The 13,630-nt window shown below is 47.8% G+C and overlaps 2 protein-coding genes across 2 annotated transcripts in view; one reads left to right on the plus strand and one right to left on the minus strand.

Annotated features, from left to right (window-relative positions):
- Positions 1–390, plus strand: part of REC8 (REC8 meiotic recombination protein) — a 58,918-nt gene extending 58,528 nt beyond the window's left edge. The window contains exon 19 of the mRNA XM_040354670.1: positions 134–390. Coding sequence (XP_040210604.1) covers positions 134–225 — 92 coding nt within the window. The 3' untranslated portion in view covers positions 226–390. The remainder of the gene's footprint in view (positions 1–133) is intronic.
- A 12,623-nt stretch (positions 391–13,013) lies between these two features.
- The window catches only part of IPO4 (importin 4), a 171,942-nt gene continuing 171,325 nt past the window's right edge, over positions 13,014–13,630 (minus strand). The window contains exon 30 of the mRNA XM_040354677.1: positions 13,014–13,269. Coding sequence (XP_040210611.1) covers positions 13,139–13,269 — 131 coding nt within the window. The 3' untranslated portion in view covers positions 13,014–13,138. The remainder of the gene's footprint in view (positions 13,270–13,630) is intronic.

The following is a 13,630-nucleotide window of genomic DNA, read 5'->3' on the forward strand; positions in this document are numbered from 1 at the left end:
AAGGGGGTTGCTGCATATTGAAATATTATTTAAACAATAAAAATCCTATTTAAATCTGGAGAACTAACTTACTCCTATTTTAGTATTTTGCCTTTCTTGAGACACTGCTATCACATTTTATTGTATTTCACAGTGCTCTGCACACAGAAGGTCATCCGTATGGAGCAGACTGAGCCCTATGGACGTATACGCATCACCCCTGGAAGGCAGTATAAGCAAGACTAAGGACTCCACCATTTACTCTGTTCTACTGAGTTTGGTCAAAACACGTTCTTGCTTTTTAAACTCTCTGTTTTTATGGTTTCTACAGAAAAAATTGTTTTTGTTTTTTGTAACATAGGAAGTTAAAGTGTTAAGTTAATAAAGGCTCTTTTTTTTTTAATTAACAAACATGTTATACTTACCTTCTGTGCAATTGTTTTGCAGAGACCAGCCCCAATTATCTTCTTCTGGAGTCCCCGCCAGCACTCCAGGCCCCTCCTCTTCGGCGGGGTGCCCCCACAGAAAGCCGCTTTCCATGAGGGCACCTGCGCGTCCTCGCTCCCTAGTCCTGCTGCTGCGCTGTCACAGAGAGCAGGACTTGGCCCCACCTCACAGCTGAAATGCAACAGAGTGTTGGATAAAACTATAAAAAATAGCTCCCTAGTTCTTCCTGGTCACAATAAGCCTAAATCTGCCAGCTTTGTAGGCGTTTGAGACCAATGTTGGCAACTCTACATCAGGGGTAGACAACCTTTGAGAGGCGATATTCTAGCTGAACATGCAAGAGATCAAAGATCACTAAAGTTTGGCACCCCTTTTATTCTTTTTGATTTCACATCGTTTTTATTATTTATAAAGACAAGCAATCAACATCTTAAAGCAGTATCGATAATGTAAGCATTACAAATGGAACTTACAAAATATAATATATAAAGAGTATAATAGCATGTTGTCAGCTGAATGCTTCTAGGATGTTCTAAAGATTTATAACCTTTATTTATATTAAACTAGAACTGAGTATAGCCACAAAGCATTGTTATACTATGAACAGATTTGAGTTAAAAGAAATGAGAAAAAGAAAAGATAATTATAATGTTACACAGTCCAACTTATTCAAAATGTATTGTGATCTTTATTTTATTACTTGACTTGACCTTTATTTCTCTTTTTATACCATTCAACCCATTGTTTCCATCGGGAACTCATAACTTGATAGTTACCCTGTGCTGCCACAAACATTAGCTCATAAGTGGCGTGAATGTTAGTTGTCTCCACTACCTCTTTTACTGAGGGTAGCCTTATATCCTTCCAGTGTCTCATTATTGTCAATCTAGCGCTAATGAGAATATGTTACTATGGTTCTTGTGGCCGGTGGGATGTAGTCTATTCCCAGGGATAAGATGGCCATGCCAGCAGATAAGGGAACATGTGTCCCTATGATTTTTGAAATTAGTCTAAATATTCTTGTTCGAAAAGCAAATATAGATGGGCATGTCCACAAGATATGGTGCAGCGTGCCAGTACATCCTACAGAGTGATCAAGTTTGAGAGTCGAATTTTGAGATTCGATAGGGTGTTAGATATCAACGTAACAGTATTTTGTGGGTTAGTTCCCATAAATTGACACTCTTGGTCGCTGCGTATGTAATGTGCAGTGCTTTTTGCCATTGTTTCGTGGTGTAAGCCGTGCCCATGTCTTGTTCCCATGCTTTTATGGTTGTAGATTTTGTGAAATTATTTTTGTTATTCAAAAATGTTGTAGAATAACAAGATGCCTTTGAGATTAGTGAAGGGATTTGTGAGGTATAAAACTACTCTCCACGGAAGTAGAGTGGAGGTGTTAGGATTGGTGTGAAAAAATGAGTAATTTGAAGGTACCTATATTGGTCACAGTCTTCTATACCATATTCTATTTGAAAGGCCCTAAATGTTTTCGGTGTAGGGCCCACCATAATGTCTTCAACTACTTTTATACCTTTAGTTGTCCAGTGTGATATGTGTAGATCTTAAATGATCAATACTTGATATGGTAAGTGGAAGGGTTTTAGTTGCATGGCTGAGAAAGTCTTCCATGCTTGTAGCGTGTCCACTATTTTAGGTGATAACGTTTTTTACATGTGTGTGGAGGTTGCTGACCAATAACAGATCATATAAATTATTACCAGTAACCTGGGATTTCTCTAGTTTCAGCCATCTAGTGTCATGTAATTGGGGAAACCAAGTCTTTACCTGCGCAAGAATCAAAGCCGTGTGGTAATCTTTTAGCAGTACATGTCCTTTTTTTTTTTTTTTTTGTATAATCAGTATTTGTTATGTAGAAAATAATACATAGACACAGGACAAGACAAGTCCAACAGACTTCAGCAAACTGGGTCATTGACCATGCAGGGTCATTAAATAGCAAGAAAAAAGGAAAAACTCCAGAAAAATCATGCTGAACAGGAAAAAAAAAAAAAAAAAAAGTACAATTACAGAAACTGTAGTAGCGGTCAGTGCCTGTGGAGGCCCTAATGGACGCACCGGTCCATAGGGCAGGCAAGGTGCCTGGGGAGCAATAACCTGATAAGCTGAGGAGATACATGTCTAGTAGGAAAATTAACTGCCCGCCGGACAACCTGGGCCCTGGTGACGAACCAGGGGGGGGGGCGTCCATAAGAGTGTCTCGAGGGGAAAACCTAAAAAAATTGTCCCGCCCAAGGCCCCACGACCCACGGTCGGGGTAGAGGGGGCACTCTAGCCTCCATCATGGTGAGAAATGATAGAGAAAAAAGGGGAAGGGGCAGGGGAGCGATTGAAGCGTATCTGCAAATTTGCAGAAGGCGGTATCCACGTCCACACCAGGCACACCACTCCAAACCAGGGCTATAAACACCACCGAACCACAGCAGCAGCTGGTTGACAGGGGGTCAGCTCCTCGCCCTAAGAACTCCGTAACCTACGAGTTTTAAGGGAAGGTTCCGCCAGTTGCAACAGGGCAATATCTAAGCTAAAGGGTACGAAGTTAGGGTCTGAAACATAGTCTGTCCACCGCGCCCAGATGTCAAGATACCGGTCACAGAAGTCCTGGCAGGTCACCACCCAGTCCTCCGCCTCCCCGATTGCACTCACCCCCCGGACCCAATCCTCTCGGGTAGGGACTCTCGACTGCTTCCAATAAGTCGGGAGCAGGCATCTGGCTGCGTTAAGCAGATGGGGTAGCGCGCTTTTCTTATATTGGGCGAGTGGAATTGATGGAACATGCAGGAGAAAGTGCACGGAAGAGAGGGGAATGTCTACCCCCGTAATTGCCTTTATTTCGTCCTTTACGTCCGCCCAGAAGGGTTTGATTAAAGGGCACTCCCACCATATATGAATGAGCGTACCCCTCAACACAGCCCCGACTCAGAGGGGTAAATACAAGCCATGTCCGCCGGCACACGATACCAGCGGGACAGGATTTTAAAGTTTCTTGGGTTTTGGAGTCTATGGAGGATGTATGGGTGAGATGATACAGGTGGGCCAATTGTGTGTCCGTGAAGACCTGCTCCAGGTCTCTTTCCCATCTCCGAATATAGGCGGGCGTGGCCAGAGGAACCCAGTAGGCGGTATAATTCTGACACCAGGTGGGGGGCATCGTCATCGTTTACGAAGAGGCGCTCAAACGGGGTGAGGGAGAAAGGGTCTCTAATCGTGCGGCCGTGAGTCTCAAAGAAGTGGCGCAGCTGCCTAAAGCACCAGAAGTTCATCCGTGGGCCCTGACGCCCAACAGGGAGAGCTTCATAGCTCAGAAGTTTACCATTCTTCATAAGCTTGCCACAGCTGGCGTTGCCATCCTCCACCCACGACCCAAAAAAACACCCAACGGGGACCCATAGTTTTGAATGGGCATGGAAACGCCAGTTGAGTATTCTTTGGAGAGCTATCGCTCTGTAGTAGTCTTATGTCTGGGATTCCCAAGCCACCCTCTCGCTTCAACACACTAAGGGCTATTCAGGGTTTACGTGCGTTCCATACAAACGCAGTCAACATGCTGGAGAGGCGGTCGAAGAACAATCTGGGTAGGTGGACCGGTAGCATCTGTAAGTAAAAAAGGATTCGGGGCATGACATAAATTTTTATGATGTTCACCCGGCCTAACCAGGTAAAAGAGGTCTGCGTCCATTGGGAGAGGTCTGTTGATCGCGGTAAGCAGGGGAGGGTAGTTAGCGTCATATAGGGCGTCAAATCGGTTTGTAAGTTGCACTCCCAGGTAGCGCAGGGACGTCTTGGCCCAGGCAAAGGGGAAAGTGTCTAAGTCTCCTGGCCAGATGAGGGGGCAGACAGATGGGGAGGATCTCAGATTTTGTAACATTTATTTTGAAATTGGATAGTGTTCCAAAATGTTTAATTTCCTTCATCAGGTTCGGTAATGAGGTCAAGGGCTCCGCTAGGTGGAAGAGGACATCATCGGCATAAGCCGAGAGCTTGTGCTCCATATTCCCAACCTGTAGGTCCTTGATGTCCCTGCTGGCCCGTACGGTGCGGAACAAAGTCTCTAGCACTAGGGAAAACAGGAGGGGCGAGAGGAAACACCCCTGCCTCGTACCGTTCCTGATGGGAAAGCGAGATGAGAGAGTGCCGTTCACCTATACTTGTGCGCACAGGCGGAGTACAGGGCCATAATTGACGACAGCATTCGTGGTCCTAGACCTAAGTGTCTGAGTACCGCCTGCAAGTATGACCAGTCAACGCGGTCTAACGCCTTCTCCACATCCGTCGACAGAATGATATAAGGCTGGGGGTCTGGACGGGTGCGAGCCCAATGTATAAGCTGAACTGCCCTAAGGGAATTGTCCCTAGCCTCCCTACCTGATATAAAGCCTGTCTGGTTAAGATGTATGAGTCATGGTAGCAGATGTTTGAGTCTGTTAGCTACAATTTTTACAAGGATCTTCCTGTCCAAATTGAGAAGGGAGATAGCTCTGAGGGACAGTGGGGTCCTTGCCCTCCTTCGAGATCACAGTAATGTGAGCCAATAGTGCCTCCGGTGGGATGGCCTTGCCCCCAGCTATGGAGTCAAAATATTTGTACAATCCGGGCCTGGACTCTTTCCATTGGGCAAGGACTCAACCGTCAATCTAAGCTCGGTCGGGGTGATCGGAAGTTCCAAAGACGAGGACTGCGCGTCCGTGAGCGGGGAAAGGCCCGACGAGGTCAAGTAGTCATGGATCGCTTGGCATCTGACATCTCGCACGGAAGAAGGGAGCCCGGAGCCTATATCATATAAGGTGGCGTAGTAGTCTGGGAAGACGGCGGCGATTTTGGAAGATTGTACCGTCAGTTCCCCCAAGGGGGAGTGCAATTTTGGGACGTGTGTCTGCGCGTTTCATTTCAGAAGCGCCCGCATCCGCCCACACTTGTTCCCATGTTCATAGAACTTAAGGAACATATATCGGAACTGTTTACGTGTTTGTCAGTCCAAAAGGCGCAGAAACAGTTCCCGCAGCTCGGTCAGGTTTTTCAACGCCTCTGGGCCCCCGTTTGCCTTATGGTGAAACTCAGGTTTTTGAAGACCAGTGTGAACCCTCTGAAAGTCTGCCATGCGTTCCCGCTTTAGTCTGGAACCTTGAGAGATCAACGCACCCCTGACCACAGCCTTATGGGCCTCCCACAGTACGCCCTCACTTATGTCATCAGCAGAGTTTTCTCTGAAGAAGTGGGTCAATGTGTCAGATACCTCCCGCACTACCACCCCATCGTCCAACAAGTTGTCATTCAGCCGCCACGTCCAGGCTCTACGTGAGCCCAAAGGCAGAGCGAAGACAGCCGATACTGGTGCGTGGTCCGAGATGGTGATGTTACCAATAGACGCAGACCACAGAAGTTCCAGAGTATCGCGGTCTACGTATAAGTGGTCTATGCGGGTGTAGACATTGTGCACCTTGGAATAGTAGCTAAAGTCACGGTCAGAGGGGTGCAATAAGCGCCAGCTATCCATCAGGAGATAGGATTGAAGGGTTTTGCGAAAAAGTTTGAGGAACGCATAGGAGTGCGGAGGTCTAGCATGGGACGTATCGAGCGAGGGGTCAGGGCTAACGTTAAAGTCTCCCCAGAGGATCAGGAAACCCTCTCTAAATTCGCCTAATTGCTCCAATGTAGAGTCAAGGAAACCTAGCTGGTTCGTGTTAGGGGCATAAATTGGCGCAAACGTGTATGTGTATCCCGTAATGGAGCCCTTCAGGAACACGTACCTACCCAGGGGGTCTACCCTATTATTGGTGGGCTGGAAGGGACAAGACTTGTGTATGGTGATGGCTGTGCCCCTGGACTTAGGAGTCAGGGAGGTGCTGAGGAACCATTGTTTAAAGAGGTGCGTGGCCAGTTTGGGAAGTGACCGAGGCGTAAAGTGGGTCTCCTGAAGGAAGACCACCTGTGCCTTTAACCATTTCAACTCCCACCAGAGCTTACTACGTTTGTGAGGGGAGCATAGACCTTGACATTATAGGAGCTTACCTGTAAAGTAGTCATAGGTAGAGCCGGAGAAAATCGGATCCACAATAGCCATGGTGTACCCAGGGGGGGGGGGGCGGACCTCAGCCCAGGATCTCAATGGGGATCGATACCCAAAAAGTGGGGGTGGCCTACTAGGGATACGAGGGCCAACATGGGAGGAGGGAGAGGGGGGTGACCACCGCCATCCACCTCATCAAACATGGTGTGGTAAGGGAGAGGGGCGAGAAGTAGGCAACCACTGGTTGGATAGTCCCGGGGGACAAAAGTACCACCAGGCCTGGTGCAGGTGGAGAGAGCCAGACCAGCGTTAATTAGCAGCCTCCTCACCCTGCCATATTATTGGGGGGTAGTAAATTAGACATTCATGGGTGAGTATGGCACGTTACTATAAAAGCTAAGAAGGCCAGGCTTTAACGAGCAAAAAATGGGGGAACCGTTCAGTCACTGAGAGGAGTGCCATTAGTTCCTGGTAGGGGCCGTGCCCTGTGAGGATTCAGAGGAGTGCCGACCGTGGCCCCGTCTACCGTTCCTATGCTTGGCCGACTGACAAGGCCCCGAAGTTGGTATGTTAGCAGTGGGAAGATCCGATGCAGCCCTCCAGTCCGGTAAGTCCACCGGGTCCAAATCCAGAGAGGAGAGGAAGTTTGGCAAATCATCCTATGTGCGAAGAGTCACAGTCTTGCCCTCCTTAGTGACCTGGAGGAAGAAGGGGAAGCCCCAGCGATACTGCAAGCCCGCGTCCTGAATAGCAGCCAGGAGAGGGCGAAGTGATCTACGCTGCATGAGAGTGCGTCGGGAGATATCCTGGTAAAAGGCTAGGTGCGCACCATCAAAATCAAAGTATGGCTTAGCCCGCATTTTTTGCATAATACGGTCCTTAAGTATACTTATGGAGTTTGCAAATGATATCCCACGGATTGTTCACATCTTGGGATGGGGGTTTTAGAGCCCTATGTGCACGGTCTATTTCAATAGTGGCCGTAGCAGGTAGCCCCAGTATCTCCTAAAAAACACCTTCCAGGGTAGGAATAATGTCTTTGGCCCCCATTGCTTTAGGCAAGCCTCGTATCCTGATGTTGGCCCTGCGACTACGGTTCTCCATGTCGTCTGACATAGCAGGGCCTTAATCTGGTGACTCTGAATAGTGCATTTCTCTTGCAGCATGGATATGACTGGGAGGGTGTCCTTCAACCGTTGCTCCAGGGATTCCACCCTATTGCCCAAGTGAGAGGCATCGGTTTTGAGCTGTGCAATATCTTCCTTGAGAGCCCTCTCAACCCGGTCTGCAAAGCGCACCAGGTCGGCCTTGGTGGGGAGAGACCAAATATGGCGCCTAATGTTCATGTCCTCCATGGGAATCAGGGTCCTCAGACATCCAGCGGGGAAGAGGGGGAGACCGGGGCCGCCGAATCACTCACCAACTTCGGAGAAGGTATAGGGGAGCATGTCTGTAGCCGAGACCGGGATGTGGCAGCCTGTGAGGCCTTAGCCGCATTCTGGGCCTTCCCGGCCGGCTCCATCTTGGAAGCCTCGCGGCCGCGCTTGTCGGGTTCCTTAAAGAGGAGTTCCACCCAAAAATGGAACTTCCTCTTAACCCACTCCTCTCCCCCTTACATGCCACATTTGGCATGTAATTTTTTGGGGGAGGAGTGGGGGCTTCAGGAGAAGGGGACTTCCTGTCCCACTTCCTCCTTCCGCCGATACGTCATATCGCCTTTTGGCAGCCCCTCCCTGTAGGCGATCGCCTGGGACACGTGACAGGTCCCAGGCGATCGCCTGTCCAATCAAACAGCGCCGGGCCGCGTGCGCATGCCGCTCGCACATACGCAGTGGGTGCCCAGCCGTGAAGCCGAAAGCTGTCACAGCCGGGTGCCCACAGTGACAATGAAGACGCCGGCCGGGGAGGGGGGGAGAGGAGCGGACCCCCGGCCGGCGCGTCGCTGGAGCAGGTAAGTGTCAGTTTATTAAAAGCCAGCAGCTACACTTTTTGTAGCTGCTGACTTTTAATAAACTTAAAAAATGGGTGGAAAACCCCTTTAAGGAAGGAATCCAGCTGCCCGGTTCCTCTGCGACATAGTAGGAGATAATCGGGGAGGAAAACTCTCCCGTAGCTCAGACGCAGTGCAGCGGTGGAAAGGAGCAGCAGAGACACACGTCCTCACTTCTCCATAGTCAGGACATGCCCCCCCTCCATGTCCTTTTTAAGCGCACATCTTTCACTTTTACCTTGCCACAGATACCTATTTATCAAGGATTTTTTTTTATGGGAGCGGGGGGACTTTGGTGAAATAGTGTCACTTTTGAGACAGAGAAATGGACTGAGAACAGAGATTGCCCACACCCTTTCTCTGCTGCAATGGGCAGTGAATGAATGGGAAGTGCTCTGCACTGAGCAGCTTCCTGTTTATTCACAAATAGAAGCATAGAAAACACATTTTATTATGCCTCAGTTATGAATGGAAACAGGAGCGATCAGTACCAATCACTCTTCGTGTTCATTCATAAAGGGAAGGGGCATGACATTTACTGGCCCCTTCCTGTTCAAAACCCATATCTTATAGTGATTATACTTTCCTTGCACTGGAGGAGGACCCTACTAAACAATGATCTGTGCATCTGACTCTAAGCTCTATCTTGGACAGGCTCCATGCACACTGGAGCTCAAAAACTGCAGTTTTGAATGCCGGATTGCTGGCAGGAAAACGCTGCTTTAAAAACGCAATTTGACCAGCGTTTTGCATTGCCGTCAATGCACGTTTAGCTGCGCTAGCTTTCAGTTGCGTTTCTCTGGCTCTATTCAAAATCGCTGTCCCGGGGCATGATGGGACTGAGACGTCAAAAGGGGGTGGGGTCACGCCCCATGCCTATATAAATCATTGCGCACCGCGCAGACAGCATTGCGGCGGGAGAGATCGTCGAGTCAACATCTCGAGAAGAGGGAAGAAGAGGACCGGTCCCCCGCTAGTAAAAGAGCTGGAAGATAACGGAGGAGCCTGGCAGAAGGCAGAAAGCACCGGAGAGCGGGAGGAGAACCGGAGAGCACGGAGAAGGCACTGGAGAGCGGGAGAAGAGGCTGGAGAGTTGAAAGAAGACCCCCGAAGTCGGAAGAGGACCCCCGGAGCTGCCTAATAAAATACTTTAAAAACCTGTGTAGTGTGTTTTTTTTTTATTGACACTTTTCCCCTAGGTGAATGGGTAGGGGTACGATGTACCCCATACTCATTCACATAGGGTGGGGGGACGAATCTGGGGGCCCCCTTATTAAAAGGGGCTCCCGGATTCCGATAAGCCCCCCACCCGCAGACTCCGACAACCAACGGCCAGGGTTGTCGGGAAGAGGCCCTTGTCCTCATCAACACGGGGACAAGGTGTTTGGGGTGGGGGGGCCGCAGGGCGCCCCCCTGCCCCAAAGCACCCACACCCCATGTTGAGGGCATGCGGCCTGGTACGGTTCAGGAGGAGGGGGGCTCGCTCGTCCCCACCCCTTTCCTGGCTGGCTGGGCTGCGTGCTCGGATAAGGGTGTGGTATGGATTTTGGGGGGACCCCCACGCCGTTATTTCGGCATAGAGGGTTCCCCTTAAAATCAATACCAGACCGATAGGGCCTGGCATCGTCCGAGGGGGAACCTCATGCCAATTTTTTGGGCGGGGTTCCCCTTCATTAGCACGCAAGTCGCACCGCAAGTCGGATCATGATGATCCATAGGGAACCATTGATTTTTAATAGAGCCAGAGAAACGCCTAACGCTAATTAGCGACCGTTAATGCGTGTTTATCAGCGTTTAGCTTTTTTTGCGCCGAAAAATGGCACTTTGAATGCAAATTTCTTGCGTTCAGAAAAAAGCCCATAATCTCCACTGCTCACTAACGCTAAAAAACATCCATGTGTGCATGGACACATAGGCTAACAGAGCGCAGTTTATGGGCTTTTACAAAAACCGCCCAAACACCAATAAACTACAGTTTATGAGCTCCAGTGTGCATGGAGCCTAAGGCAGATTTTTCTGTAACTATGTCACATTTTCTTGGATATGGATAACTAACAGCTTTAATACAGCCATCAATGTCCAGGGCTCAAAAACACCAGGCTCCTTCTCCACCCTAGAAGAGGTAGACAATGAAGAGAAGAACCTGGAGGCGGAGTTAGAGGCAGCAACAGCAGAATTCTTACCCCCAGCCTCTATGCAGAAAAAGTACAAAGACCTGTTAAAACTAAAGACATTTCTTGCTCATTAAAAAAATATAATCATCTAAGGACTATTGGGTAAATCAGGTAAAGATATTAATTCCCCCACAAATCATTACAAAGCTCTATCCAGTAGTAGACCCAGCCAGCTCAGTCTTAAACATGGTACTGTACCTATAAGATGATGTTCCTTCATTCAAAGATTCTTCTGATAGAAAGTTTGAAACACTTTTAAATGCTCTTTTACTCTCCCAGCTCTACAACCCGCTGTTGCTGCAATTACTATTTATCAAGCCACAGCCAACTAGACTAGGGCAATGAACAACCAACACAATTCCGTATTCAAGGACGGCAATTACCTTCTGCCTTGCTCTTTTGTGTGGATGCCCTGAAACAACTTATTACAAATCTCCAGAATGGCTCTGCTTTCCATTCACATGTACAGACAATTGTGGCTCAAAGCCTGTCAGCAGAAGCTGCCTTTAAAGCGGTAGTAAACTCTGTAACAAAAAAAAAAGAAACGTTTTGCCTGCAAGGCAAATATCATAATGTGCTAGTATGCAAATATCATAATGTGCTAGCATACTAGCACATTATGAAAGACTTCCCTAAAGCTAAGCCCTCCAGCAGCGCACTGTCACCACTGCATAGGCTTCCATCTTCACCCAGGGACGATAGTTGGTGGAACATCTTCGGTTCCTTCCGGGTTCAGTGGAAGCAACATAGTCACCAGACGTTTGAGCAAGCTTCAGCAGCTATTTACTGACTGTCAAATAAGACTCAGCAGAGAGAAGACTAATATTTATTCAAGCATGATTAATGCCCGTGTATACCTCATTAACAATGAAGCCAATTCCTTCTCAATCTAATGCACTGACACTGGCCTACTTCCATGTAACTGTGTTTAGTATAAACGGACGTTGGGTACTGGTATATATATATTAACCACTTCCATACAGGGCACTTATACACCTTCCCGCCCAGACCAATTTTTAGCTTTCAGCGCTGTTGCACTTTGAATGACAATTGCGCGGTCGTGCTACACTGTACCCAAACTAAATTTTTATCATTTTGTACCCACAAATAGAGCTTTCTTTTGGGGGTATTTGATCAACTCTGGGACATTTATTTTCTGCAAAAAAAATTAAAAAATTACCGAAAATTTAGAAAAAATATGTTTTTTTTTGTTTCTGTTATAAAACATTGTAAATAAGTACGTTTTCTCCTTCACTGATGGGCACTGATGGTACTGCACTGACGGGCACTGATAAGGCACCGATGAGGTGGCACTGATGTGGTGGCATTGATGGGCACGAATATGTGGCACTGATGGGCGGCACAGATGGGCACTCATAGGCGGCATGGATGGGCACAGATAGGCGGCACGGCTGGGCACGGACGGGCACAGATAGGCGAACGGACGGGCGGCACGGATGGGCACTGATAGGCGGCACGGATGGGCACTGATAGGCGGCATGGATGGGCACTGATAGGCGGCATAGATGGGCACTATTGTATGTGTTGTACTAATGGATGCCAATCAGTGCCAAACAATGCCTGCCAATCAGTGATGCCCATTGTGGGAACTGATTGGCATCCATTGCGGCACTGATTGGCATCCATTTTTTGTGTCCTCCTCATCCCTGGTGGTCCAGTGGGCATGCTCGGGGGGGGGGGGGGGGGTTGTTCTGACAATCGATCAGCACAAACCCCCCCCCCCCCTGTCACAGGAGCAGCCGATCGGCTCTCCTCTACTCGCGTCTGACAGACGCGAGTGAGGAAAAGCCGATTACCGGCTTTTCCTATTTACATCGTGATCAGCCGTGATTGAACACAGCTGATCACGTGGTAAAGAGTCTCCGTGAGAGACTCTTTACCTTGATCGGTGTTGCGGGGTGTCAGACTGACACCCTGCAACAACGATCGCCGCGATGCGCGCCCCCGGGGGGCATGCAGCGGCTCAGAATCCTGAGGACGTCATATGACGTCCGGTCAGGATTCTACAACCACTTTGCCGACGTCAATCTGTCATTGGCGGGGCGGCAAGTGGTTAACTGGCTCCTTGCAGAATACATGGTCGCTTGTGGCTACCTTCAGATTATGATCAAATTAATATTATCTAGTAGCTAGCTTCCTTCTTTTTCCTTCTATTTCACCAATATGTGGCAAGCCTCACAATTATTGCGCCTAATAAATATAGATTATATACAAGTATTGTTTTTTTGACACAAATCCAAAGTACCTGCAGAAATCTTCTTTAGTTGCAAAAATGAAGGGTTCATGCTTTTTCTTTGTTGCCAGCAGCGCATACTACTACAAGGCACAGATAACTTACTGATAGACCTTACTGATTAAAAATAACCAGAAAACACAATGAAGACTTTGAACAATTTAATTCTTAGTGTACAAGAAGTTTAGAGGTACATGGTAAATGTGTGTGCAAGATGGGTGAGGCGTAAACTAATTAAGAGATCTCATTAAAACATATTAAGAAGCACCTCATGCCATGCCGAGAGCGGAGCGAAGTTTTGAAGAAGCCTCAGCTGGCAAGGACACTATTGCGTTCTGCAACTCCTGCGGGAAGTGCTGTGCCATGTTTCTCAAAACCATAATTAGAACTTGTTCTGTGTCTGCAGGGGAAATCATAGAGATAGGAATAACTTGTAAGAACATACTACAAGTAGAGGACATGATTTAAAGACATTCACACATAAACAATTAAAAGTCAACTCCAGGTAGGTATGGAGTCAATTAACCACTTAAGGACCAGGCCCATTTCTGACATTTGTTGTTTACAAGTTAAAATCTGTATTTTTTGCTAAAAATTACTTGGAACCCCCAAACATTATATATATATATATATATATATATATATATATATATATATATATATATTTATTAGCAGAGACCCTAGAGAATAAAATGGAGATCATTGCAATACTTTGTCGCAACGTATTTGCGCAGCGGTCTTACAAATTATTTATTGGGGGA

This window comes from Rana temporaria, chromosome 1 (genome assembly GCF_905171775.1).
Source record: "Rana temporaria chromosome 1, aRanTem1.1, whole genome shotgun sequence".
NCBI classification, from domain to species: domain Eukaryota; kingdom Metazoa; phylum Chordata; class Amphibia; order Anura; family Ranidae; genus Rana; species Rana temporaria.